Here is a 26,470-nt window from a genome sequence, read left to right as displayed (position 1 = left end):
AGTTCTGCGAAACCCTTTCAGAGCATTAAAGAAGTCCTTGTTGTAGAACATACAGGACTTAAAGAGGGATCTTGATCCATATGAACTAAGTGAACATGATTGATCAGCCATCAAACACATAATCAGTATATAAGGTTCCTTCGCTTTTGTCAGTATCGGAGGGGTGAACAGCCTGGTTGAATCTTGCGGTAACGTGGCCTTAAATGACATTACCCCGACTTGATTTCAGTCTTGAATACACCCCAGAGTTGCAACGTGTGGCCTCAGAAACTCTAAAATAGGAGAAGAGCAGTCACTGTCGAGAGCTACAAGTTGAATGTTACGAGTTCAGGTGACGTGAACTGGTAAATATTGGTTTGATGAAGTCAGATATAAATCATAAGATTTAAACAATATATTATATTGTTTGGTAACATGATCATTTAGGACAGGGGCGTCGCCAGGAATTCTGGGCCCCTGAAAAGATATCTGAGTGGTCCCCATCACCACAGCCAACCTTACAAAATATAACATTGCTGCTATAATACTGGTTTATTTGCATTAAACATAAATATATGCTTAAAACTATCCTGGTTAACTGACTCAGATCTAAGCTACATATCAATATTCTTTATTTTACAATTTCTTCAAATGTAACTGCACATTATTGACCTTCAAACTGTCCACCTCTCTAAACAAGATTATTTGAAGCCAAGTGACTTGATGAATAACAAAAAGGGGGCATTATTTGGTACAATCTAACCTCATGAAGTAAATTAAAACTCTAAAAACCTACAGTTTACTTTCAATTAGATTCAGCCACACTTGATGCTATGAAAATATGACAATTCGTGGAATTCTGAATGTTTGTTTAATATTCAGACTATTTTAGTTATCTTATTGCAGTTATAACAAAAGAAAAGAAAAGCGTGGTAGAAAACATATTTTAATTTCAGCCCCTCCCCCTTACCACTTGGGTCCTAGGTAGTCAGTCCCACTTTTTTTTTTTTTTTTTTATTGCACATATAAAATAACAAAACAAAACATTGCTGTTCATTAACACGAGCCCAGATATAACAAGTAAATTCAATAACACAATTAACAACTGACATGCTATGTGCAGGAGGAGCAGGCTTGTTGAGTGGCCCTCCAAAGAAAAGAATCAACACAAAGACAAAGCATCAATGTAGAACAGAATATCTACATACAAAACAAAAAAAGATTAATCAGAGAGGGAGTAATATTTAAAACAATGATGAAAAGGTGAATTTTTGAAAAATAAAAACGGAATATTAGAATATAAGTTAGGAAAGTAGGGAGAGTATGTGTTTGTAAATATGCATTAAAAATTCGTATCATGATTGAGGACTTCCCAATGATTAAAACAAAACTCTGTTCCCTGTCTCCCATGAATCATTGCGGAATCCCTATCCCGGTTACCCATCAGGGGCAGCTTGGCAGCGTCCACTCTCCCTCTCCATAGGCTCTCTGGTTGTGCTAACCTTGACAAATATCGCGATATCTGCCTCCCTAATCACTACGTAATGTGCCGTGCTGCTTCTAGCGGCGCTGGTGACAGTGCTGAAAGCTGTTGGGGTGAGTTTTTAATTTATACTCCTTAATCACTTAATGGCTGTAACTTTTTTTGAAATGATAAACTGAAACAGTGTCTTTTCTCATAAAGTGTGTGTTTAAAATTGAACGGGTTGTCTCGCAGTAAGTCGTACGCAGAGCTCGGGCCTGGGTGGGGGCTGCCGTGTTTTTCCTGACCATAAATCACACAAGGACCGAGCAGCATGCGAGCTAACTGTAGCCGCTACTAGCCACGTAGCCTTACGGACGCCCTCTTTAAATACACAGTTTAAAGCTGCTGATGGAGAACTTCATGTTTCTCTGTGTGTTGAACAGACAGCACGTGTTTCAGACGTCTTTCCATCGGACGCTGTTATCCTTTAGAGTCGAGCCTGCGGTCTCTCCTCATAGCCTCTTTGTTGTCCCGTCCTCGTGTTATTAGCTCACACAACCTTATCGTTCCGTTATCAGTGTAGTAAGAGATTAAAGTGAAGCTTACTCTACCTACAATCTATTTTGACCTTGATTGGTTGTGAGTCTTCATAGCTCGTGTTGAGGATGTATGTCAGGTGTCTGTCTCTGTCTGATCCACTTATTCAAACTCTGCTTCTCTGTGTTTGACGAAATCACAACACAAACACCATAATGTGTTGTTTTCAGTGTAGTTCGGGTCTCAAGGGCGTACCAGACGGATCAGGTGGCCAGGGCTGACAGGGGTCCCCCTAAAATCTGATTGGCCACCCCAAACGTCACCCCGAAATCCTAAACCCTGATTGGCTATTTGCTCTGTCAGAGGCGGGACTTGGGTTAAATCAACCATTTGGACTTTGTTACATCAGACCTCTGGAAGCAGGGTATCCCCATATATCTGATCTCAATAACTGGATCAGAACCAAGAGGCAACCTCTGGTCTCAAAGTAATAAAGCCCATGTGGAAGTATTATAAACTGCAGTTCATTGAGAACCCACTTGAGGCTGGCCGCAGAAACACCAGAAACCACATACACACCAATTAAATTGGGTCTGAGTAGCGCATTTCTCCATCGACACACACTCTACGGGGTGTGAATTATTTTCAAACGCAACGGTTCAGAAGATATTAAGATTACCAGTTTTTGCCCAAATAAGGACTTGATTGCCTTGAATGAAAGGCATATAACACATAGCTGTTGGCTAGGAGGCTCAAACAGACCTCTTGAAGCAGCGTATCCCAATATATCTGAACTCAATATCTGGATCAGAACCAACATTTTTCATTGATCGGTGATGGGCAATATCTTCCCTCATCATTTTCATCAGCTTCATTTGTGGACACACAATTAACTTATCATTAGCAACAAAGCGGCTAACATAATTCAGAATTAGTAAGCAGAAACAGCCCCAACATATACTTATATACAACATGATTGTTTTGAAGGAGCATAGCAGTAGAGCTGCCTTCAATACTACCAAGTTGACTCAATAATCAAAACGTAACATGGGACGGATGATGGCGCGTTCACAGAGAGGAAGGCGGCTGCAACAAAGCAACAAAGTCTGGACCTTTTTTTTAAAAGGAAGGATGATTAACCCTAAGAGAGCGAAGAGGCCACAAAGATTAGAGAAATCCTCATTACAGATTATCACTTTGGACAACCAGACTATCTCTGTGGTAGAGAATTCAGATTATTGCCATCTTTTGGATCTGCAGTATTACTTCAATAGTAGCTGGTCAAGGTTAAATGGAATAATCTGAGGACATCTTTTAGTTTAAAAAAAATAATTTGCAGGTCTACTATCCTAAGAAATACAAGCATTGGATCGTAACTGAAGATCAGCATCTGCCCAATAATAAACAATCAAGATCAGGGGCTATGAAACCTGATCCCCACAACACTACCATGAAGTTTCTTCTGCATTTAAATGTTGCACATTTTCTTTTGCTGGGACTTAAAATTGTAGAAGAATTTCTTAACGCCTATTTCTCAGGATTGATGGGACTGATCACAGGACTCTGCAGGAGTTTGCTTGCAATTTTATATGTTTTCTGACTTTAGACATTTTCCTTTTGCGTCTGTAGTAATGGGATTATTTAGTGATATCTAGCTGTCAGATTCTAGACTGAAGCGCTCCCTTGCTCACCCCTCCCATCAGTGAAGAGGCCGTGGCCACTCGAGGACAAGAAGCTGCTCTGATGCATACAAATATAATCCTCCATTTGGCAAGTTTTTACCAAGGAAAAGCCGACCAATATATATTCTTTAGCGCACAACAACAAACACTCTCTTCTTCGTCGTCGTCTTCGTCATCTTTCAACCTGTGCATTTCCCTCAGCCACTCGGTAAATACAAAACTCTTGTTACAAGTTCATCCGTTCGTGTCCACACAATATATATATATATTTATATATATATTTAAAAATAAAAATGAATATTACATCTCTACCTAGCCTGTGCAGCTAAATACCGCTAAAATTATCCACTGTACCTTTTTAAAGAAGGAATCTAGAAAGATTTATAAATTTTTTTTACAACTTTCCCTCCTTTTTAAACTCTAAATAATAAACATTTGAGTATAACATCTCTATACTTCTCCAACATCAAAAGTAGATATGATTACTGGAGAGAGAGAAATGCCATTCATTAGTGTCTGCACGCATCCTCAGTGATGCCCTTGTATTATTTACGGTGCCCCAGTCTGGACAAACTACTTTAATATTTAATTTTGATTTTATACAAGTAATTGTGATCATAAATGGGTACTGAAGTTGTCAGGATATGCCACGATTTGGCATATTTTCATTCTTGATACTTCACCTGTTCTTCAGATTCTGCTGAAAACCAGACCTAACTAATCAATAATAGAAAATCATGCTTGTACCATGAGATGTTTACATTATCTTTGTCCTTTTGAGCCCTCCTCTTGTGCATAGTCACCCCATCCCTCTTGTTTAATGATTACCGAGCTGAACTGTACTTCATTATTTGTTAGAAAGTTCTGCAGCAGCCAATTGGCGCAGGCGGTTTAGTGGTTGGTACAGTTTCCCTCTTTCTGCGTCATCAATGCTGCAAAGAGGGGAAGATGAAATCCCTTCCCCTCCAAGGTTGTTTTCACTGGAGTCGTCTCTTCTCACTGCTCACAACCTTTAACCCACTTAGCCGACCCATCTTGTGATAGCTGACTACTTAGTTTTGTCTGTCACTGGGCACTTCAGCTTTTTGGGAGTCGGTATTCATCCCCTTCAAAACGAATCCATATAAAAAAAGTCTTTATGTTGCTAATCTGGATTTGACATCTGATCTTTTAAAGTTAAAACCCCCTCAAAACTGCGAAGAATCCATTTAAGCATTTCAGAGTTAGAGTCTAACCTTCTGGGAAGTCCAAGGGTTGGGAGACGTTGCAACACAGTCAGAATAGATATCATGTGTCCAGGGTTGGCTCCCCCTGCTTGTTTTCAAAGCACTGAATTTAGGTCAACAACACTCTGCTACTACCTCCTGGTGGAGATCAGTGTCTCACAAAGTTTAGCAAAATGTACACACACACACACACACACACACACACACACACACACACACACACACACACACACACACACACACACACACACACACACACACACACACACACACACACACACACACACATCAACATCAACATCAACAAACGTATCATGGCCTGAATGGTGAAGTATGCAGAGGACTTGTTGAGCCACAGCTCGTGTCAGCTGCTTGACATTGTGGTCTGTATCCAGAGGCATCTGAGGAAAGCCTATTTTTACACGTGTGAGTCTGGGGGTAAAGAATGAAGAGATCTCAAAGTGAACCCTCTGCTGCTGTGATTGTGCTTCGCAACACAGAAATTGTGCAATGATTAGACAATGTCGTCCAGTGCCTCTGCCTTATTGTTGATTGAGGAATCACTTCTGCAAAGCTAATCTAATGTGCTTTTCCCTCCAACAGTATGAAGTGAAACGGAACTGAATTTTTGTACCATCCGCAACTGCTTCAAGTTCAGATCACAACAAAGAAACTGAAGACAAACCTTCCAAAACAAGCAAAGTTGCAACACCGAAGACACGCGGAAAAACAAAATAAAGGATCACTTCAAGGGTTTAATAACACAAGAAGTAACCAAATCCTGAAACGACCAAAGACGACGCACATCAGCCCAATCGAAACGCGGAAGAGAAGCAATCCTGCGCCCAAGCATACTCTGAGAAGACAACTGATCTGAAACCAGAAGTTTGTGCCTACTCAACAGCTTTGACAAAGCACACGTCCCAACGCTGCTCCTAGCCCTCCTCATCCTCACCACACCACCGACTCACCACCGGGGTGTGGAGTGGGCTGCTATCTGCTAGTTTTTTTCCCCCCATAGTCTCCCCTGTCTCTCCCCCTCTACTTCTCCCACTGTTTTCATTGTCTTTTTTCTAAGCAGTGTTGTTACACCTGCATTTGCCTTTTTGCGCTCGATTTCTCCCCCCTACTTTTTTTTTTTTTTTTTGCTTTATGCAACCATCCAGAACTCGTGCCAGAAACTTGTAACAAGTGTGTGTGTGTTCAGCTGTGTGCGTGAAGAGACCTGCAGGAACTTTAGAAGAAACAAGACGACAAATAAAGGTGGGTTCATTTACAGTCCCTTCAATACGTGTCATATTGATGACAAATGTTATCCACATTTTTTTCCTGTGATTTCATTGATCATATTCTGAATAATTTCCTCCCTAAGTTGCTGAAATTAAATCAGTTTAAGAATCCAGATAAAACTTTTGATCTCACAAGTTTGATGGTATTCAGAAACTGGACATGCCTGCACCCATCCCCCAAATATCCAGGTGTGCAAACACTGATTGTGAAACAGTTCTGACTCTTTTTGGCCAGCTGTGCTGATTTGGACCTTTTTTTTAATTCAGAAGTTTGTTTTCCTTCTTTAACCCTGAAAACAAATAAGTGAATATTTCCTCCTTGTTTACTTGAACGACAATCACGTTTTTAACATTCATTGAAGTTGTGACCTCGTACAGTAGTTTGAGCTCCCACATATTCATCAGTGATGGTGTGGAGCAGCTAGTTGCACTGATAAGCAAACCTTTGGCTGCAACAGGAAATAAAAAATTGGTTCAAAAAAACATCCTGATCTTAAATAATTTTGTAGTATCTCCATGTTACATTTATCTAGACATTTTTTGGTTTAAACAAATACACAACATTTTTGCAGCTTTTTCTGATGCTACAGACCAAACTAACAGCTGATGAACCAAAAAATGAAATTTAAAGCGTTGTGAGTTGCAGCCCTATTATGCAACTTGCCATACACAAAACTATTACACTAGCTTTCACTAGTGATTTTATCAAGCCAGTGACCTCTACAGTGCTGTTTGTATAAGAAAGCCCAGTTAAACTTCCACCCCCTCAAACGGTTAAACTGGTTATTCAATTCAGTAATACAATGATTTGATTGCCTTCCCACACCCAGCCCGCACTTCTCCTCCTCTCTCGTTTTCAAGTCTTACCCCCCTGATTTCGGCCTTCTCTGGGGGATTAGGAGCCCACAGCTGTTTTCCTTTTGTTTGTGACACTTGGCACTCTGGCTGACCTATCTGCCTTACCCGTTGTGTTTGTTCCTTCTCTTCACCCTTGCAGACATCCAGCGGTGTGTATCATTTGGGTGGTTACATAGGAATTAGTACTTAACAGCCAAGCAAAAAAAAAAAAAAAAAAAACAATCAAAGCAGTAAACAAGTTCAGCAAGTGCAAGTTTGGTCCGAGTTTATGGGAAAAAATGGGCAGCCCCTGGAAAGGCTTTGTTGAGTTTACCTTGCCTGCGTCGCCACCCACCGCGTTTGTTAGCGCTGACCTGAGCAGCACCTCCCCTGTCGGACTCAGCCTGTCGCCATATGGCCGATCCGTAAGTTCCACCTTCCCACCTCTTTTTTCTTCGTGCCCCACCCCATTGAACACCCATCCACCCACCTTGCCCTGCATCTCTCTGCTGTGAATGGCCTAACCTCTTTCATCCTTTCCAGGCTCCCGAGACAAGCCTCTACTCAGGGTTTTGTTGCAGGGTGAGGGGTGTTCTGTTACTAGACTGTTAAAAGTACAGAAAAGTCTATTTTGAAATCCTAGTTTTACTTGCGACAATCCATAAAAATTACTCCTACCATGAGACCGACAAATCACGTGGGACTGAATTATGGCTGATTCCACGAAAATACTTGAATACAAAAAAAAAAGACTCAATGCCTATTGGTCCCCGGGGAAATTGACGGATGGTTTTTATGTAGATTTGTGTGATAGGGCCGAAAACAAGAGGCTGCTCTGGGACCCCCCTCATAACCCATTATCCATCACCAACTCTCTGTCCACTGTAGATGCACTGTTGTCATTTGCATTTTCTGATTCTCCATCTTCAGTAGTTTTATTTCACCTTACCTGGAGTAACCTTTGCAAGACTGCACTTAAACCACTTCCCCTTTCGCTGGCGATGCTTTAGATGTTGTTCAATATTTTCAGATGTCATTCTGCCTTCTCTGTAGATCTGTCTTTGTAGTAAATGCACAAGTGTTTTCTACTACTTGGTAGTGTTGTTGATTACTGTCATGTTAAAGAGTTCAGTACCGAGTGGTCTTGTGGTTTTCTGCTTGGTGCTTTGGTGTTAGAATTCCCTCAGGGTTTGGTGGAGGTTGTGAAGGTTTTCTGAAATATTTGTACACTAGAGCATGTAGGAAGTCAGTGTGACACTGCAAACCTTTTATATGCTGGACCTCCAAAATTTGATGCATCGGCAGGATGAATGATGTAAACTGGTTAGGCGTAAGCATAGAAATCAGAGGGATGTAAGAGAACCTTGAGAGTTTAAAAAAGTCAAATCGTGAAGTGAAAAATGAAAGGCTGTACCCTTTTCAAACAGCAGAGGGCGTTTGTTTGCCGTCATTACGTCTCTTCCGTCTGCAGCTGAAAGGAGGCTTACAAACATGGCGGCAGGTGAAGATTTTACAAGTAAGGATGCACTGCCAGTGTTTCCCTCACATAGGCGACCCACTACAATAAATTTGCTGATCGTTTTAGCCTCTTTGTTTTCATATAAGATTACAGTCAACTATCTAAGTATTGGAGCTCTACTCCTCATGTACTTGTCCCAAGTAATACCTCCATACCTGAATCAGCAGTATTGCAATAACGTGCTTTTTCAGGGGGTGCTAAAAAAAAATCTTATACTGACATTTCATTTGGAACCTTTGCATCCGTTCAAAATAAAAGCATGTTCGTATTCGCAAAAGGAGAGAAAGTAACTTGGGCGTAAGGCAGTAATTACGGCAAAATAACCCTTAAACTTGTGGCAAATACATCATGTTATTTAGCCAGCTGTAACTACAGACACGGGCAAATTGTGAAAATAAACACATAAAAAAACTTCAGATGATTGTTTTAAGACTAATGGCATCAGGAAAATTTGATTTTTATGACCTGCTTTCTCTGCATCTTGGAAATCTTTATCTGTGTCCAGGGAGAAGCAACCTGAACTCCTCAGACAGGAGTCAACTTGGGACAACCTGTCAAAAAATGTAAACCAGTCATGACATTTCTCCTTTTTCAAAGCAATTGCCTCCTCCCAACAGCATATCCCAGTCCTAACCCCAGTGTCAGAAATGGAAAGGGGCTCCTCTGAACCTCCAGTGGCTCGCAACACTGGCCCTCCCCCCTCATCCTCTACCGGCCCTGTGCCTATCCCCCGCTCCTCTTCAGTCTCTTGCCATCCCCACCCAGGGAGTAAAAAACACAAGCGGACTCCGCTTTATCAGAGATCAGTAAGAGGGCATGTTCGGCAGAGCTGAGGTTGACTTTGACTGCCCTGTGAGCAGCTGTGGTCATGTGACTTTTGCTAACAGCATGGTGTGTAGCTGCGTGAAGTTAAACCAGGATGAAGCAGTCAGATTTTTATATTAACGGTTGCTTTGTAAAGGAAAGTGAAGAGTTTTTGAACATTTGTGTGTCTAACATTTATGCATGAAATAAAGTGTTTGGTTTTTCGGTGATTTTAGTCTTAATCACATGACAACTGAGTGATCTTTGGTTATCAGTAAACGTCACATCATTTGTAAGAACAGCAGAAAGTGCCACAGCCTATTTTTTCTCGTTTTTAATTTGAGTCTATGCTACAGGTAAAACTGACATTGTGTTTAGACATTGTTACTGTGTTCTCTACTGCTGAAGACCAGAACCCCCCAGAGGACTCTGTAGCCTTACTTTCCTTTTATTCCCCCCTACTTCTCTTGAAATTTGCAGAACCTGCATGTTTGAAGTGTTTTTTTAATTTAAGTTCTTTTAAGGTTGGCATTAAACACCACATTAATCTGCCTTTTCCCTTTTTTTTGCCTGCTTCATGTTGATCCACTGCTGGACTTGTTTTCACACTTGCTCCTCTTCCTCCCCAGATGAGTTTTGACCCTGGCATGCTCCATAACAATGGGCACACTGCATACGCCAACGGCACAGGGCCTGGCATTAGGGAGACTGGTGTGGTGGAGAAGCTGCTGACCTCCTATGGGTTCATCCAGTGCTCTGAACGCCAGGCTCGTCTCTTCTTCCACTGTTCCCAGTACAATGGTAACCTGCAGGAGCTCAAAATAGGAGGTGAGTCTTTGAACTTGTAACTACTTTAAAACTGTTACTGAAACTCAAGTTCTGTGTTTATCTTTGAAACAAGTGTTCTAAGTGTCGTCTGTCCTCTGCTCCTCTCTCCTCAGATGATGTAGAGTTTGAGGTTTCCTCTGACAGGCGCACTGGCAAGCCCATAGCAGTGAAGCTGCTTAAGATAAAGCCAGAGGTGCTGCCAGAGGAGCGCATCTCGGGCCAGGTGGGGCCAGACCTGCACGCCTATCCCTTTACTGTGCTGCATGGTTATATTCATCCAGTTAAGGAACACCATTTTATTTTTGGTTCTGTCCATGTCTGTCAACTTGATATTTATACTGGCCCGTTGTGTTTCTGTGGGTTGGGGAATGTAATTGAAAGTGCGTTGTGAAATAAGACCCCCCCCTCCCCTCCACCCATAATCCCACATCTAAATTACAGATTACTCAATCAGGATTTACCACAAATTTGGTTTCTAATTGGCATGCTGTGCTGACACACATGGGTGCTGAAAGAGAGGAATGTCTTTGAACAAATATGGTCAAGTGATCCATGTAGCTGGTGTATATATCTCTAAAACAGTGCTGTGAACACTGAGAGGAGCTAATGAAGCACAGATGACATCCTCAGAAACTTTAACACTTATTTTATCATCCTGACGGCTGCTGTGTTAACTTAAATCAGCAGGAGCACTCAGAGCTGTGTCATTACAGACGTCTGTGTTTGGGTCATGATTTACAAATCATAACATACACGTAAATATACTTGTTGTAATGTACACACATTATACATAATGTTTACATGCAGAGAACAATGTACCTCCCCAAGGCTGTTAGGAGACTCTACTAGAGCTTGATATGTAGGTCACACTAAAGCACAAACCTGCTGTCCTGTGGATGGTGCACCACACCTGTGACACTTGATATACTTGTTGCTGTGACATTTGAAATTCAGCCATTCCATCCATTTATTTTGCATTAGTATTTTATTCAGGCTTTGTTACTTGCTGTGAGTATTATTTTTCACTTTGGCAGAGCCGTGTATTAATGATTTCCACTTTTCTGCAGGTTGTCTCATCAATCCCTGTGCATTTGGATGGAAAGTCTGCTCCTGGCCAGGTTCCCACTGGCAGCGTTTGTTATGAAAGAAACGGGGTAAGAGATGCTGCTTGGACTTAAGTTTATTTGATTATTGCTACATGATGTGAAACTCTTCATTGTCTCTGAATGGAAGTTCCTCTTGGGCACATGTATTTACCAAACTACAATTAACATATGAAAAATAGGGATGTAAATTTCAAGTATTTTCTGTGGTCAATCTTTGGAAATGTTAAAACTGGGGTTGGCAGTCTCGGAAAACTAGCATGAATTTGAATGTAGCATGTCCTCATGACTCCGTCTAACCCCTCCCCTCCTCCCTCGGAGCTCCTCCAAAACAATGCCCCCCCCCCCCCCCCCCCTGCTCACATGCACGAGCGCCACTGACTTGTGACCATATGATGGTGACTGATTCAAAACCAGTCCTCACCAAAACGTTATCATAGTGAAAGTTAAAAACACAAATAAATATGGCTGCTGTTAGTACTTACAACTGTCATTCTAGCATTATCCAGTTGTACCGGTGACATGATATCAGGAGAAAAGTTATAACACATATAAAACTGTAACAGCTCTACTGTTTGTTAAATGTGTTCAGTGTAGATGCTCTTAATTCCTACAGTGTTGACAGTCAGTGAAGGCATCAGGAGAGGTGTAGAGTGTGCGAGCCGGAGAGAGGAGAGACAAGAGGAGAAGTTCTTCATTCATTCAAACATTGATTGTTGCTTTGTTGGTTGTCGTGGTCACGGCCGACAGTGACCGGTTATTAAAGATCAACGTGTTCATTAATCGGCTCGTCATCCCTACAGTGTACGGACGGACGCTACAATACATCTACATTTCTGTAGGACTTAGTAAATGTCATTCATTCTTCTGCTTGTCAGAGCCCCCGTGGTGAGAGCTTTTTAGACTCTGATCCGGACTACAGTCCTGAGCAAAGCACCTCATCTGGTCAGAGGGGACAGGCCCAAGGTTGAGCCAGAGGAGCAGTCAGTAGAGTCGGGGGAAGCAGCGGCAGGAGACGGGCACACAGAGTGCACGCCGGGGAAATGTATGTGCAGGAGGCGGGCAGAACGGCAGGACAGGATTTGAATGGTTTAAAATTTTGGCACCCAAAAAAGGCTGATTGGTTGGGGTTTTCCCAGGTTTACTCTGGCTGTAGATAGCAGCTTTTCTTCCTTCTTTTTTAAGAACACATCATGTATTGATTGCCATCAGGACATAAAGATCATTTTAACCAGTATAACAAAAAGTGTATCTAAATCTGATTACCAACCCCAGCTTTAACGATCAATTATCGATTAAAAGAACGTAACAGTTTTTCCATGTAAAAAAGAAATGCCAAATGTGTTTTCTCCCCTGAATCAAATTTTCCATCACAACACAATGAATATAACTGACAGCATTGAATAGCTACGGATCGTATTGAGGTGTTCAAAACGTTAAACACGCTGAATATCAACGTGTGGAGCAGGCTCACAATCTCATAACATGCAGTCGTAAAAGTGAAGGCTCAGACTATAACAAGGGAACTGAACTCAGACTCGGAGTGTCCAGTTTTCTGTCTACTCCTTCTATTGAGAAAAATAAGCATGTGAACGCGGTCATGTGTCAGCCAGGAGCGCAACCGGGTCATAATCAGTCCGATGACGGAGAAAAAAAAATAGTGACAGCCCCCAGCTGAGCGTCTCCGCTGTGAGCAACACCTTTAGTCAGCTGATTCACAGCGAAACATGCTTTAAACGTAAAACTCCTCCCTAATAGCTAAACTAAATATGAGACCACATGATGTTTATTCCACAGGATATAAAATTGAAACCAAAATGTGTTCGAGTAAATTCTCAACAATCAGTTAATTGATAGTGGATTAATTGTTGACATCCCTAATGAAAAACCAATGAAAACAAGCAAAAGTAAACAACCATGTTTGCGGAGAAGCGCATACCAGTGACAAACACGAACAACACATTGCTAGTTAACTATATTGTACATGTTCTGCATACTACACAACATAAATAAGTCAGAGAGAGGAACACTATGAAGCATTGCTCAACCTAAAACCTAAAAATGGTTTTCTTTATCTGCCAGATGGTAAGAGCTCAAACTCAGAGTGCAGGATGTGACATAGGTCAGACGACACTCTGCTTGCCTGAGAGCAGATTGCTCATGTATTGACAGGAGGTGCAGGTGTTCATTCCTCCACATATCCTTCATGAGTCTGCACCAGACCAGCCAGCTTGGATATGTTTTTATATCTATATTTGAGGCTTTTATGCCTTTTATTCAGACAGGATAGGATGGTGGATAGTGCAGGATTTGGGAGATAGTGAGGGGAGTGACATGGAGGAAAGGGTCTGCAGGTTGGAATTATAACTGTTAGGTCTAACTGGTGCCCAGCAAGCTTAGATTTGAGGTGGATGCATCATGTTTTGCATCATACGTAAGGTTGAACTCCAGCACAGCCTTCTAAGTGAGATCAGGAATAGAGAATTTAAGGTTTCATTTACTGGCAATGACCTCACCACACCGGTATCCGTTAAAATAATTCAGAAACAGATTTCTGTGACAGTGGGAGGAGGTTGTTTCCTTTTAAGTGGGTCTGGGCAGAGGGAGACTCTGGATCAGGGTTCTGTCTCTGTCTCAGGCGTTATTCTGCTGGAGCTGATCACGACCCAGGCTGCACCTAGAATTGGATAGAGACATGACGGAGGCACAGGAGGGGGAGGGTGACAGAGTGGAGGGGGATGACTAGGCGTCTGTTGGCCCGTCAGGTGATTGAAGGTGTGGTTAAGGCTTGGTCCTGCTCTTGCACCTTCATTAACTTAATTTATTACAATAATATTTAGTCACTGGTTCCATGCTTGTCAAGATTTGCAAACCTGAGCACACATCAATTACATGGTGGAGGCAGATGTTTGTCTATGATAATGCAACCGTATGCTTCTCAGAGCTGCAGGTTTTATTGTGCACCCACATCACAAATCTTCACAGCTCACTCATGGTTGAGTCAGATATGTTATTAGATTTGAACTACCTAAAGTGTTGAAACATGTGTCCTAATGTCTTTTGATCGACTTTCCACAGGAGGTGTTCTACCTCACCTACACTCCTGACGATGTGGAGGGGAATATTCACCTGGACACAGGCGACAAAGTCAGCTTTTACATGGAGACCAACAAGCAGTAAGACTTGACGCCAGTCTTATTACAGTTAGGATTAGTCATTTAGGCTGCAAGTAAATTCATATGCATCCCTTTTGTTTTTTAGTACCGGTGCAGTCAGCGCTCGTAATATTCAGCTTGTAAAGAAAAAGCAAATGAGGTGCCAGGGTGTGGTGTGTGCTACAAAGGTAAGGCACTGATATCATCTCATAGACCTGTTTCATAAAGCAAGTCTGGACATAGTCTGGTTTTCTTTGACAGCTGATTTCTGTGTTAACCCAGCCGTGTGATGTATTTCAGGAGGCGTTTGGATTCATTGAGAGAGCCGATGTGGTGAAGGAGATCTTCTTTCACTACAGCGAGTTCAAGGGGGATCTGGAGGCTCTGCAGGCTGGAGATGATGTTGAATTCACCATTAAGGATCGAAATGTAGGTCTTCACTGCCACAACACTCTCCTGTAACTGTTGAACTATACACATACCTACTTTTGACCAATAATAACCTGCAAAAAGTTTTTATAACATTGTTTGTATCTGATGGTCTTGTGGCTGTAGGGTAAAGAAGTAGCCACAGATGTTAGGCTGCTCCCCCAAGGAACAGTCATCTTTGAGGATATAAGCATTGAGCAGTTTGAAGGCACCGTCATCAAGGTTATACCCAAGGTTCCCACCAAAAACCAGGCAAGTAGAAACCACATCTGGCAAATGAAACACTTTGTACTTGATGAGTTTAAGGGCTGTAAAAAGCACGACCTAAGCATTTTCCTTCCTCCTCCCACAGAATGATCCCCTACCAGGTCGTATCAGTGCCCGAATCGGTTTCACTGACAAGGAGCTTCCGTTTGGGGAGAAGGACACGAAATCCAAGGTGACTCTTTTGGAGGGAGACCACATTATGTTCAACATCTCAACTGACCGCAGAGACAAACTGGAAAGGGCCACAAACATCGACATCTACCCGGACACCTTCAACTTTACAAAGGAAACCAGAGAAATGGTGAGAAGAACAACAAAAAACAAAACTCTGTGCAGTTTCAGAGTAAGGCTAAAATATGATTCATATGACCAAATGTTTGACATCCTATTTGTCCTTTTTATAAGGATGGTATATGCTCAGATTCAAACAATACATTCACTTCAGTTTGTACGTCAATACAAACTGTTATTTCCTGCAAATAGTTTTAAAGTTTTCAGTTTTAATCTGAAACAAATTCTTTCAAATGAGCAAACAAATGGGCTACAATGATTTAGATATGTATATGATGTTTTTATTATGACACTAACACCAGTACACATCAAAAGACAAGGTATAAAAAATTGCATTTTAATTTTGGTTCCCTGCAAACCTCCTGAATGGTTAGAATTACATCGTTTGTGTTACTTGTAGTGTAGTCAAGATGTAGTCAATGACTATTTTAAAGGGACTGCCACTTTTTAAACCAAAACAAATGCCTTTTCATACGTTAACTGTGTCACCCAATCTCCTTGCAGGGAGTGATTGCGGCCATTCGCGATGGCTTTGGCTTTATTAAGTGTGTGGATCGGGATGCGAGGATGTTCTTTCACTTCAGTGAAGTTCTTGAGGAGAGCCAGCTGCACATCTCTGATGAAGTGGAGTTCACTGTTGTGCCTGTAGGTCCTCTTCATAAGCTTTTCACCAAAGTATGTATTCTGAGTCTTTATTTTAGCGAGTACATTCGGATCATTAACAGGGATTATAATAATAAACACATGAAAATGAGAGAAAAAGCTAATTGTGCTGTAAAAATTTGTGCTGTCCCGTTAAATTAGTTAAAAATGATCATAATCTCACATCAAAGTTGCACAGAAATGGGTTAAATTATGTAAACGATCATATCAATTAGAGACTAGGGATGTTAATTTCAAGTATTTTCTGTGATCGATCTTTGGAAATGTTAACAATCAATTATCGATTAATCATTAAAAAACGTAAACGTTTTCCATGTTTAAAAAAAAATGCCAAATGCGTTTTTTCCTCTGAATCAAATTTTCCTTCAGGACAGTGTATATTACTGACAGTATTGAGGTGTTCAAAACATTAAACCCGCTGAATATCAACATGCTTAGCAGGCTCATATTGTCTGGGGACATACAGTCATAAAAATGAAGGCTCAGACTTCAACAAGGGAACCGAACAGAAACATATTTCGGACTCTGTGTCCAGTTTTCTGTCTACTCGTTCTTATTGAGAAAAATAAGCATGTAAACGTGGTCAGGTGTCAGCCTGGAGAGCAACCGGGTCATAATCAGTCAGCCGGCAGAGCCGCACCCCTCCGACTGAGCGTCTCCGCTGTACCCAACACCTTCAGTCAGCTGATTCACATCGAAACATGCTTTAAACCAGGGGCGTCAAACTAATTTCAGTTCAGGGTTCACATACAGCCCAAGTTGATCTGAAGTGGGCCGCACCAGTAAAATCATAACATAATAACCTATAAATAATGACCACTCTAAATTTGCCACTTTGTTTTAGTGCAAGAAAGTACAAGTACATTCTGAAAATGTTCACATTTGATGAACTATCTTTCTACAAAAACAGCTGTTGTATTTTTTGCCATGATGAGTCTCATAGTGGGCTGAATATTTTACTCTTTAAGCAATGAAACCTGCTGCCAACACACCGAGCACACAGGTTTCCCAGTCACCTGACACAGTGTAATGTTTACTGCAAAGGAACAGAGATTATAATAATGAACAAGGTAAAGTTGATTATTTTGGACCCCTCTGCTCCAGCATGAACAGTTTGCTTGCTGAACAGTGTTGTATGAAGGGGTGTAGTGCTAGTGCTAGTAGTTAATGGATCATCTTATATTGCTCTATCTCAACCGGATTATGCAAAGAGCAAGTAATCTATTTTCTACCTTGAGAAAAAAAGTCCCTGAGCACTGTTCAGGGCGCTCCATCAGCACTGTGATTTTATGCGGCCCCCAGAGGACATATTTGAAATTGTATTTTTATTGAAAATTTGCAGTTTATGTCTTTGTAATTTTTCACTTTGCAAAGTCGTTCCGCGGGCCGGATTGGAATCTCTGGCGGGCCGGTTTTGGCCGACGGGCCGCACGTTTGACACCCCTGCTTTAAACGTATAATACCACCCTTATAGTTGAACGAAATGAGACCACATGATGTTTGTTTCACGTGATACAAAATCCAAACAAAAAATGTGTTCCAGTAAATTCTCAATCAATTAGTCGATACTCGATTACTTGATTAACATCCCTATTAGAGACCTTAGTATTAAGTACAGGCTGCACGTGTAAACGCCCCCTCGCTTCACAGTAACATCTACAGGATGGATGACGATAAGGTAACAACTGTAGAGGCCGAAACTTCCTTTAATGTTACAAATGTAATGTTTAAATGTGATTCACTGCTGGTTGTTTTTATTAGACTATAGATTAAAGTTGTTTTCCCTCGTGTTTTAAAAGGTTGACGTTAAATTGGTTTGCACGTTTGGTTCAGATGCTAAAGTTTAGGCGCTAGCTTGTTGCGGTGCGATGAGGTAAAGTTTGTGGGGATTCAACTCTGGCTCGGTTTCAAATGTGTGTTGGGCATTTTTTGGGAGAGTTTGACAATGAATTAGACGCCAATGAATATGAAATACCGCTAAACTGAGCAAGTCTAAGAACTGCTAAATACTAGCGGCGTTGAGTAGTACGTGAATGCACCATGGACATTCGCTGTACACATTAAGACCATTTACGCACGTGTTTAGAGGACTTTTACACTGAAACGAGGCGTTAAACGACGATATTTCACTGTGCATGGGGACTTTGGATTCAGCTGAAAGTATTCTCACCTTGCTGTCTGCGTTTTTCATGCAGGTGGTTACAGGTGACAACAATCTACAATAAATCCATGTTAATAAATGTGCAACCTGCTGTAGTTGCACACTTAGTAAAACAAGCTCCGCTACACGGAGCTGTTTCCGTCCCCCCAAAAACTGAAGATTTGAGTCTAAAATGCACGCTACCCGTTTGTTTCGTCTGACACTTGCAGCACGAGCTTCAGCAGCAGCCACTGCACACCTGCATACAGTGCGAGTAAAACATTGTCAAAGCTAATACAAGAGAAAAAGATTACATATCAGAATGTCTAAGATTACAGCAAATTTGTAATTCATCAAGATTTCTATTCTCTTTAAGTTGGTGTCCCTGATGGGGGGAACAAATACTGTCATTGATGCAGCTTCTTATCTTACAGCCTGTTGTACTCAGATCTAAGCATGCACGTGTTCATGGTTAAAGACATGGACTGCACATCAGACTTCCACAGAAAGGAGCATGTTTGTGTATGGACATAATGCGTTCCTCTCATCTCTGCTAAACTGTCCTGAAAATGATCTATATGAAAGAGTGGGAACCCTGATGATGTTTACATGTGAATGTGCATGTACTAAAGTGAGAGTCCTGTTGTTTTCAGGATATGCTGTCAGCTCAGAGGAATCATGCAGTGCGCATCAAGAAGCTGCCTAAGGGCACAGTGTCCTTCCATACCCAGTCTGAGCAGCGTTTTATGGGTGTGGTGGAGCGGGAGCTTATGGCAGCCAAGAATGCCAGTCCCACCAAGAGCAAGGAAAAGGTAAAGTATTGCACCCGTGTGATGTCCCGTTACATAAGAAAACACCTCTGTTAAATGAGAAACAGTAGCCTCGTCTGGTGCCTCTCTTCCCAACCTTTTTATTTTAATTTTAAGTTCTAATTTTCCTCTTTGCTTTCTCCTCCAACAACCTCATCCTGTTCATGCTGGTTAGAAAAAAGACAAGGTATGACGTAGACCTGCATGAAGCTGTAGTAATAAAGTTGCTAAAGTTAATGATAAATATGCAAACAAACGTAAAATTAAGCTAAGATATTAACTAACATTTAGTTTAAGACATAATTCTTTGATTCCTAGACCTTACCTAAACAATCTTAAAGTCGGTAATCAACAATTATGTTGGCAAACAATTCCTGTATTTGCCAGTGTGATGGATTTCTGTCTCTCTCTATTTTTAAAGGGTAAAGTTGTAGAAAAGGTTAGTCTTTGCAGACTCACTGATTGCCTCCTTTACTCATAAATTGACAGCATGGTGTTTGATCACCATTTGATAACCGTTAAGAACGTGGGCTCAAAGTTTTCTATCACTGAGTGTGTTGTAGGGCTGCACAATTACTGATGAAACAGGAATCCCAATCTCTAGTTTGCTTTTTGGGAAAAGACTGTTCAGTGTTTGCTCCCTCCGAAAAAAAAATCTTATGTAACAGCCCCTGTATGAGTGATTTAATCTAAATACTTTAAATGTAAAACAAAGGACCAAAGAGGAATGAAGGTAAAGCAGCAGCCAGACACAACAACAGATCACAGAACATAAAACTCTTGGTGTATTTTCTGTGATGAAGCAGCCTGAACATCTTATTTAGTACTCTATGAATCTCGAACTGTAATGCTTTAATATGCCACACATAAATGTACTGTTTTGTAGTTATGCAGCCCCACACTGTAGGCTGTAACATGGAGTTGCTGCAGTAGAGTAAAGCATGACTAACCCTCTAGGTTGTTACAGAGTGATGCACTGATGCTTGTGTAGGCTTTCTGCGCTCCATCTTTTAATCAGCTAAATGATCTTCAATAATCAGATTGAATCACGTAAGTCAACTTAAGCTCACGCAGGTTTCGCTGAGGAACACTTGCAGCATTGATGAGATAATCTGCTTCTCCAGGGCAGGGACGAAACATTCAAATCATTCATTTTTGGAAACTCAATGTTGTTCTGTTTTTTTGTTTAAAATTTTCAGGAAGCCGAGGAAGGAACGATTGCATATGAAGACTGTGGAGTGAAGCTCACTGTGGCATTTCATGCCAAGGACCTGGAGGGAGGAGGCCAGCCACAGGTTGGAGATAAGGTAAATATGAAGACATACTTCTCGATCATTATTTGATCTTGGTGGTGATGGGCTTAAGAGCTGTGCAATATGAGGCCTGCTGCTCATGTAACCCAAGGATTCCCAAACTTTTCTACCCAACACATAGCTGCCAAAGACTCGCGACCCTCACTGTCCCTCAAAGTGATTTAATGTGGCTTCATTTAGCTGGTCTACAGAAAATTAGTCTACCTATATGAGCACGTGTCTGTGTTTCATGTGCCGTTATGAATTAACCTGCTACTCATGCTTTTGATGATTAACTGTTCACTAACCATAAACTTCGGAGTCATCTGGCAACAAAGAAAGGCAGAAAACTCATTACATTTTCTATTTTCAAGTTTAGCTACTATTTTTGTCAGTTCTTCACTGTGATGGGTAAAATGTACTATTTTTAAATAACAAAAAACAATAAAAAAAACAAACTGGAAGACATCTCACGACCCCCCAGGGGGTCCTGACCCACACTTTGGGAACCCCTGATGTAACCCATCACTCAGTAGCTGTTTGCAGTGTTGATTCTGTTCATGTTTTGTCCTCCCTCTTTGTGTAAAATTAATGTTCCTGTCTTTTTTAAGGTGGAGTTCTCAATCAATGAAGTGAAGCGAACTGGCCAGCAGAGTGCTGTCTCCATCAGAGTCCTCAATAGAAACTCATCCAACACGAAGAGACTGCATGGATTTGTCGCCACTCTGAAGGACAACTTTGGCTTCATTGAGACAGCAAATCATGACCAGGAGATCTTCTTCCACTACAGGTACAGATTTGAGATTCCTGCAGCTGGTTTTGTGCGTGGCATTTCAAGATCTGTGACTACATTAAGAGGACTTTCTGTTTTGTCTTCAGTGAAATGTGTGGAGACTTGGAGAACTTGGAGTTGGGTGACACAGTGGAGTACACTCTCTCTAAGGGGAAAGGAAACAAAGTCAGTGCTGAAAAGGTTACTAAAGTGGCTGCAGGTATGAGTGCATTAACTATTTCATTCACATTGTTTGTAATGTTTGCTGACATAGAAGGTGTAGGAGTGAACGCGTGTAAATAAAATGCTTCTGTTTGAATCTTTCAGTGAACGGCATTGGTGATGATATTGTGGTGACAGTGATGATGGGGAAAGTTATCCGTCCCTTGCGCAGTGTGGACCCTTCACAGACAGAATACCAAGGGCTTATTGAAATCACTGAGGAAGGTTGGTGTCAAATTTCAAAGTGTATGTTAAACTAACTTTTAAATCACCACATGGAGGCTAAATTCAGATGTCACGTTTTGTTCCAGGTGGAACTAAGGGCCAGAATTATCCCTTTGGAATCATGGGAATGGCAAACAAGGCAGACTGTCTGCAGAAAGGTGAACTTGTAAAGTTCCAGGTGTGCACGGTAACCCAAACTGGGCAGAAGATGGCATGTAATGTTGTCCCTCAGCGTAGAGCCATGGTGGAGTGCGTCAAAGACCAGGTGGGGATCACTTCTGCTTATTATCAATGCATCGCATACATCTCAAACAAGGTTCATGCTCGAGTCATGGATGCTTGTTTAGAATGCTAAAGATCTGCTGTTTTTTGTTTCCATAGTTTGGTTTCATCACATATGAAGTTGGTGAGAGCAAGAAGCTGTTCTTCCATGTCAAAGAGGTGCAAGATGGACTGGAGCTCCAGACCGGAGACGAGGTGGAGTTCTCAGTCGTCCTTAATCAACGCACAGGAAAATGTAGTGCCTGCAATGTGCGCAGAGTCAGGTGAGGACTCCAGCAGACTATGTAGACACCCGGTCTACTAATCCTGATCTTTTATAGAATGGAAATCAATGTTTGGCTCAGAGTTGATCCTGACTGCTCTTTACTTCTTGTCCGTCACAGTGAGGGGCCTAAACCGGTGGCAACTCCTCGTCCTGATCGTCTGGTGAACAGATTGAAGAGCATCACTTTAGACGATGCCAGTGCTCCCCGCCTCGTCATTGTTAGACAGCCCCGTGGTCCCGACAATTCAAAGGTACGACCTCTACCAGAATCACATTTTCCCTTACAAGGAGGTAGCTGCTTTTATCGGATTAGACCTTGTGATGATGAAGTCCTTAATGTCAATATTGAATATTGTAAATCTAAAGTTGCGAATCAAAGGAAAGCTGTCTTTACGTCATCAAGGCTACTCACTTGAATATAAGCATTGATCATAAAAAGTCAAGTTAGGACTTTTGTTTTTCTGACAGTGGAATATGAATCTTGTTAACTGGCTGGATTGAGATTATTCACCCATAAAAGCTTAAAGTCTCCTGAAACTTTGACTAACTTGTAGAAACTACTGTTTTGTGGCCTGTAACATTGGTTGATTCTGTCCTGTCTTTCTGCAGGGCTTTAATGTGGAGCGCAAGACCCGTCAGCCTGGTGTCATCGACTGAGCAATACAGAGCCCACCCTGTTTGGTGTTGTTGGAATTTGTCCCTAAGGGCAACAGCGGGGTACAAGGGAATATGATTTGACACATGCTTGCACACAAACACATACACAGAACATACGCACACATACGGTAATCGGCATGTGTAATCTTTGTCCCCATTGATACCTGCGCGGGAACTTTTCTCATTCCACTGTTCCCTGCCTCCCATGTAAGCTGTACTTGAGTTCCAAACTGCGGTGCACATGGGGTCTCTGAGTGTGTGCGTGTGTGTGATGTATCCTAAAGTCATTATAGTGTGTAACGGAGGTATTTGTTTCGGAGGGCCCTGACCCTCTAAATCAGAGTGATGACTGTGTGGCTGTCTGTCCCAATCTTTGAATCTGCTTGTCTGGAATTCTGCACCTGTATTCAGTCCTGTATGTTGAGCGAGTGCGGCTGTTGGCATGTCTTTAAGCGTCTGCTCCATTTTCTTTCTCATATTTTTGCTTACCCTTGGAAACTTGAAATGGTTTCATTATAAAGTTTCCACTACTGTATGCTTTCCTACAAGACGCATAAAGCAAAGTTCCCTCCATAAGGAGGATCATATTTCTCATACGTGCAAGCTTAAACTGAGGATTCTTCTCTGCTCGGTTTTTTGAGCAGTTTTTAAAATGCTTTATTGAAGAGCTGAAGTGAAAGCATGGTGTGTGTGTGTGTGCGTGTGATGTATGTGATGTATGTGAATGTCAAACTAGTTAATCTAATGGGATTTACTTCACCAATCTGGAGCCTTTAGATACCTTTTTGGTATTCACATGCTCCACTAAAGCAATTTTTTCCCAGGTGCAGAATTCCTCGTGGCATCTTATATCTGCAGTTCTTTTATACTACGTTTTTTTTCTTGCACATACTTTTGCTTTTTTCCATTGAAACTCAATCTGCTAATATTGAATTAAGTAAGAATAATAAGGTGCCTAAAAACTACAAGCAAAATAAAATGAAAATAAAAAAAAACAAAGAAAAAATTAGATGTATCCTCTGTTCCCAGCCAACCGCCAAAATATTCAGAACAATCTTAGGGTGGCTTTCTTTTCTAGTAGAAATAATACTGATATGCATCCCAAACCTGTGGGTTGAACTATACTGTATGTAATGTGTGCTTTTTTTCTTAGTGAAAGTTCAAACTTGAGATATAACGAAACAAATTTAACTTAAAGCAGAGAGGTAAAGTATTAGAAATCCAGTTTAAAAAAAACAAACAAAAAAAGCATCCAGAATCAGGTAATCAGTTACTGTGCTCCGGAGACTCGGTGGGTATGCTGTTGTGCCTCTGCACATTAAGTTACAGTCAAAATTAATTTCAACTTTGGAGATCACTGGGTTTCAGTTGAACCACATACAGAGGTTCTCATGTTCTTTTGTTAATGGTCTTGAATGAAACAAATTAAAGTTTTATGAAAATCATGGGCTGTTCTGGATTTGTCCCTCATTTCTTGAAGTATGCTTTCTTTAAAACTGCAAGAAAAATGTCAAAGTAAAGCTGTCTAAACGAGTGTTCTGTCTGGATTAGGCCTGCACAGTATGAGTGTAACATTGGGATAACAATTGAAGGTGCAATAAATCAAAATTAAACATTGCTTGTTAGTTTTATGTTTTTTGTCTTTGCTGCTGTTCAATCATGTTTTATACATGGTGTCTGCAACATGTTCTTCCTGAATATAGAATACATCCTGAAGCATATTCCTCCACACTAAATTAGCAACAGTTAATCTGAGGGTAGCAGGTAGCTGTAGCCAAAACTGGCTGTATCAAAATGATAAAAGCATTTCCGTTCTATCTAGGCCTCCATCATAAATTAAACAACAATGTTTACTGACAGAGTATCACTTCTTTACAAAAAAAAGTTAAATCCTAACTATTGTGATAAATTCAGACTTCGACTGTGTTTACTGCAAACACTCAAATTAATGTAGCAATGAAATTGTGACTTGGCAGCCTTAGTCGGGATTAATGTAGCTCTTCAAAGACATTGTTAGAAATATGCACATTCATTCCTGAGTGCTCCACAGAGAGAAAAGGTAAGTCTTTAATGGTGGCAGTTTGCAAACTTCAAACACTCTCAAACTCCCATACGAGAAATGCAAAAGCCTACATGTCTTTTCCATTGCAGACGACCGTGACAGGGTTCTTCCAGTTTTAAGTTTCCACAGAGGTGAATCTGTTTTTTTTAAGAGGGCACATCATTCAGCTTAGTGCAAAAAAGTTTTGATCCTTTTACTAATGGCACATCTCAAAATCCCCATAAGATAGATTGTCTCCTCGACCAATCACACACAAACTGTTGCACATGAGTGTTGCTGAAAGGCAACATTTACACACTCAAGTGCAAGAATATAAAATATATTTATTCACAGAAAACAGATCAATATGACATTTTAACCTAAATTATGTGAATGATTAAAACAATTAAACATATTAAATGTATGCATTTAGCAATACAGGGTAGATGTGACATCTGACCATGCATAACATTAACGTGACCTTGATGCTGTTTGGTTCAGACTCTCCAGATACAGCGGTGGATAAAGATAAGATAAGATAGTCCAAAGTACCCGTCTTCATTACTGAAGACAAAGTATAGATCCTCCTGGTCAAACATTACTCCAATACAAGTGAAAGTTGTTCAGTCAGATTATGACTTGAGTTAAAGTCCTGGAGTACTTGCTTTTAAAAATACTGAAGTATTCAAAGTACTTTTTAAAATATCTCTAAACGTATTTTCACAAAGCACGAGTGCAGTCAAGAACGCATGGGTGTACATTCTGCTCCACTCTGTTTATCTAGAAATAATGATTTCATATCTAAAAAGTCTACCATGAAATATAAACTAAGTTACTACAAGCACAGACAAGTTTACAATGTTCATCTGGAATCAAAGCAGTGTGTTAGCTCCAAACCTCAACATGCTCTCTCAGGTTAGATGCTGATGTTTTGTAGCTGTGATGAAGTTTGTGTGGTAAACAGATCAGAGATTTACAACAATACAAACAATCAATCTTTATTTCAAAACCTCAAACATGGGTTTAAAATATGGCCGTGGTGCTCAGGTAGAGAATAATCATCCTTCTCAGTCACAGCCATCATCACCACGACTAAATGAACGCACTGATCTGCAGAACGTTTGATCTACGCTCAACTGAGGTACGGCTACACCACTGAGACAAACCAAACACAAGCACACCCACAGTTTACGGTCTTTCGGATCTGATTTCAGAAAAGAAAATTCATCAATTGACTTCAAAGATAAAGTAGTGAGTAACTAGAGCACTGATAAAAATGTAGTGGAGTCAGAAGTATGATATTTTTCTTTCAGATGTAGTAAAAGTATTAAGTCCCCCAAAAATAGTCCCCCAACTGCACTGAAATAAATTTACTTTGTTACTGTCCCCCACTGCTGATCATTACAAACTGAATATAATATAAATCAGAGATCCAAAAAGCAGTTAGATTGGCCTACTTTTTAAACGTTATTTAACTTTGTGTTATGTCATCTCAGTCAGGAGGCCACATTTTGTTTTGTGTTATTTATTAGTTTATTGACTCAGATCTGATGATGATAATTGGTTGCAGGCTTGCAGCTGTTTCCTGTTTCCTGTCCTTTTCAGTAAAGTGTCAATCTGATGAAGGTATGATACCAAAACATTGCTATTAAATATTGTTTGCATGTTAGGCAGTGTGCAGGAGTTAAAAA

General features: G+C 40.9%; 1 protein-coding gene across 11 annotated transcripts; it reads left to right on the top strand.

The window, feature by feature from the left end:
- The first annotated feature begins 1,394 nt into the window (after positions 1-1,394).
- Positions 1,395-24,356, top strand: csde1 (cold shock domain containing E1, RNA-binding). 11 transcript variants are annotated; one of them, XM_034696155.1, is made up of 21 exons: positions 1,409-1,575; positions 5,493-6,152; positions 7,176-7,440; positions 9,968-10,166; positions 10,280-10,389; positions 11,234-11,320; positions 14,348-14,445; positions 14,531-14,612; positions 14,725-14,853; positions 14,980-15,105; positions 15,206-15,421; positions 15,916-16,086; positions 18,868-19,026; positions 20,223-20,330; positions 20,927-21,105; positions 21,195-21,307; positions 21,415-21,534; positions 21,621-21,799; positions 21,916-22,079; positions 22,200-22,332; positions 22,691-24,356. In XM_034696155.1, the coding sequence occupies exons 3-21, from the start codon at positions 7,315-7,317 to the stop codon at positions 22,736-22,738; spliced, it is 2,547 nt and encodes an 848-aa protein (XP_034552046.1). In that variant the 5' UTR covers positions 1,409-1,575; positions 5,493-6,152; positions 7,176-7,314; the 3' UTR covers positions 22,739-24,356. The 11 variants fall into 11 exon arrangements, with proteins under 11 accessions (XP_034552048.1, XP_034552046.1, XP_034552047.1 ...); XM_034696156.1 differs by having other exon boundaries at positions 1,447-1,575; positions 15,916-16,056; XM_034696154.1 differs by having other exon boundaries at positions 1,447-1,575; positions 10,280-10,446; positions 15,916-16,056.
- Positions 24,357-26,470: the final 2,114 nt, after the last annotated feature.

Source organism: Notolabrus celidotus, chromosome 11 (genome assembly GCF_009762535.1).
Source record: "Notolabrus celidotus isolate fNotCel1 chromosome 11, fNotCel1.pri, whole genome shotgun sequence".
NCBI classification, from domain to species: Eukaryota; Metazoa; Chordata; class Actinopteri; order Labriformes; family Labridae; genus Notolabrus; species Notolabrus celidotus.
Note: the sequence above shows the minus strand (reverse complement) of the source record. Positions and strands in the feature narration are given on the sequence as shown.

Excerpts from the sequence above, each read along its gene's own strand:
- csde1 (XM_034696153.1), top strand. The coding sequence starts at position 7,315 with ATGGGCAGCCCCTGGAAAGGCTTTGTTGAGTTTACCTTGCCTGCGTCG. Across the intron at positions 14,446-14,530 it reads TACATGGAGACCAACAAGCA|TACCGGTGCAGTCAGCGCTC; the intron begins GTAAGACTTGAC and ends TTTGTTTTTTAG. Across the intron at positions 14,854-14,979 it reads TCACCATTAAGGATCGAAAT|GGTAAAGAAGTAGCCACAGA; the intron begins GTAGGTCTTCAC and ends TTGTGGCTGTAG.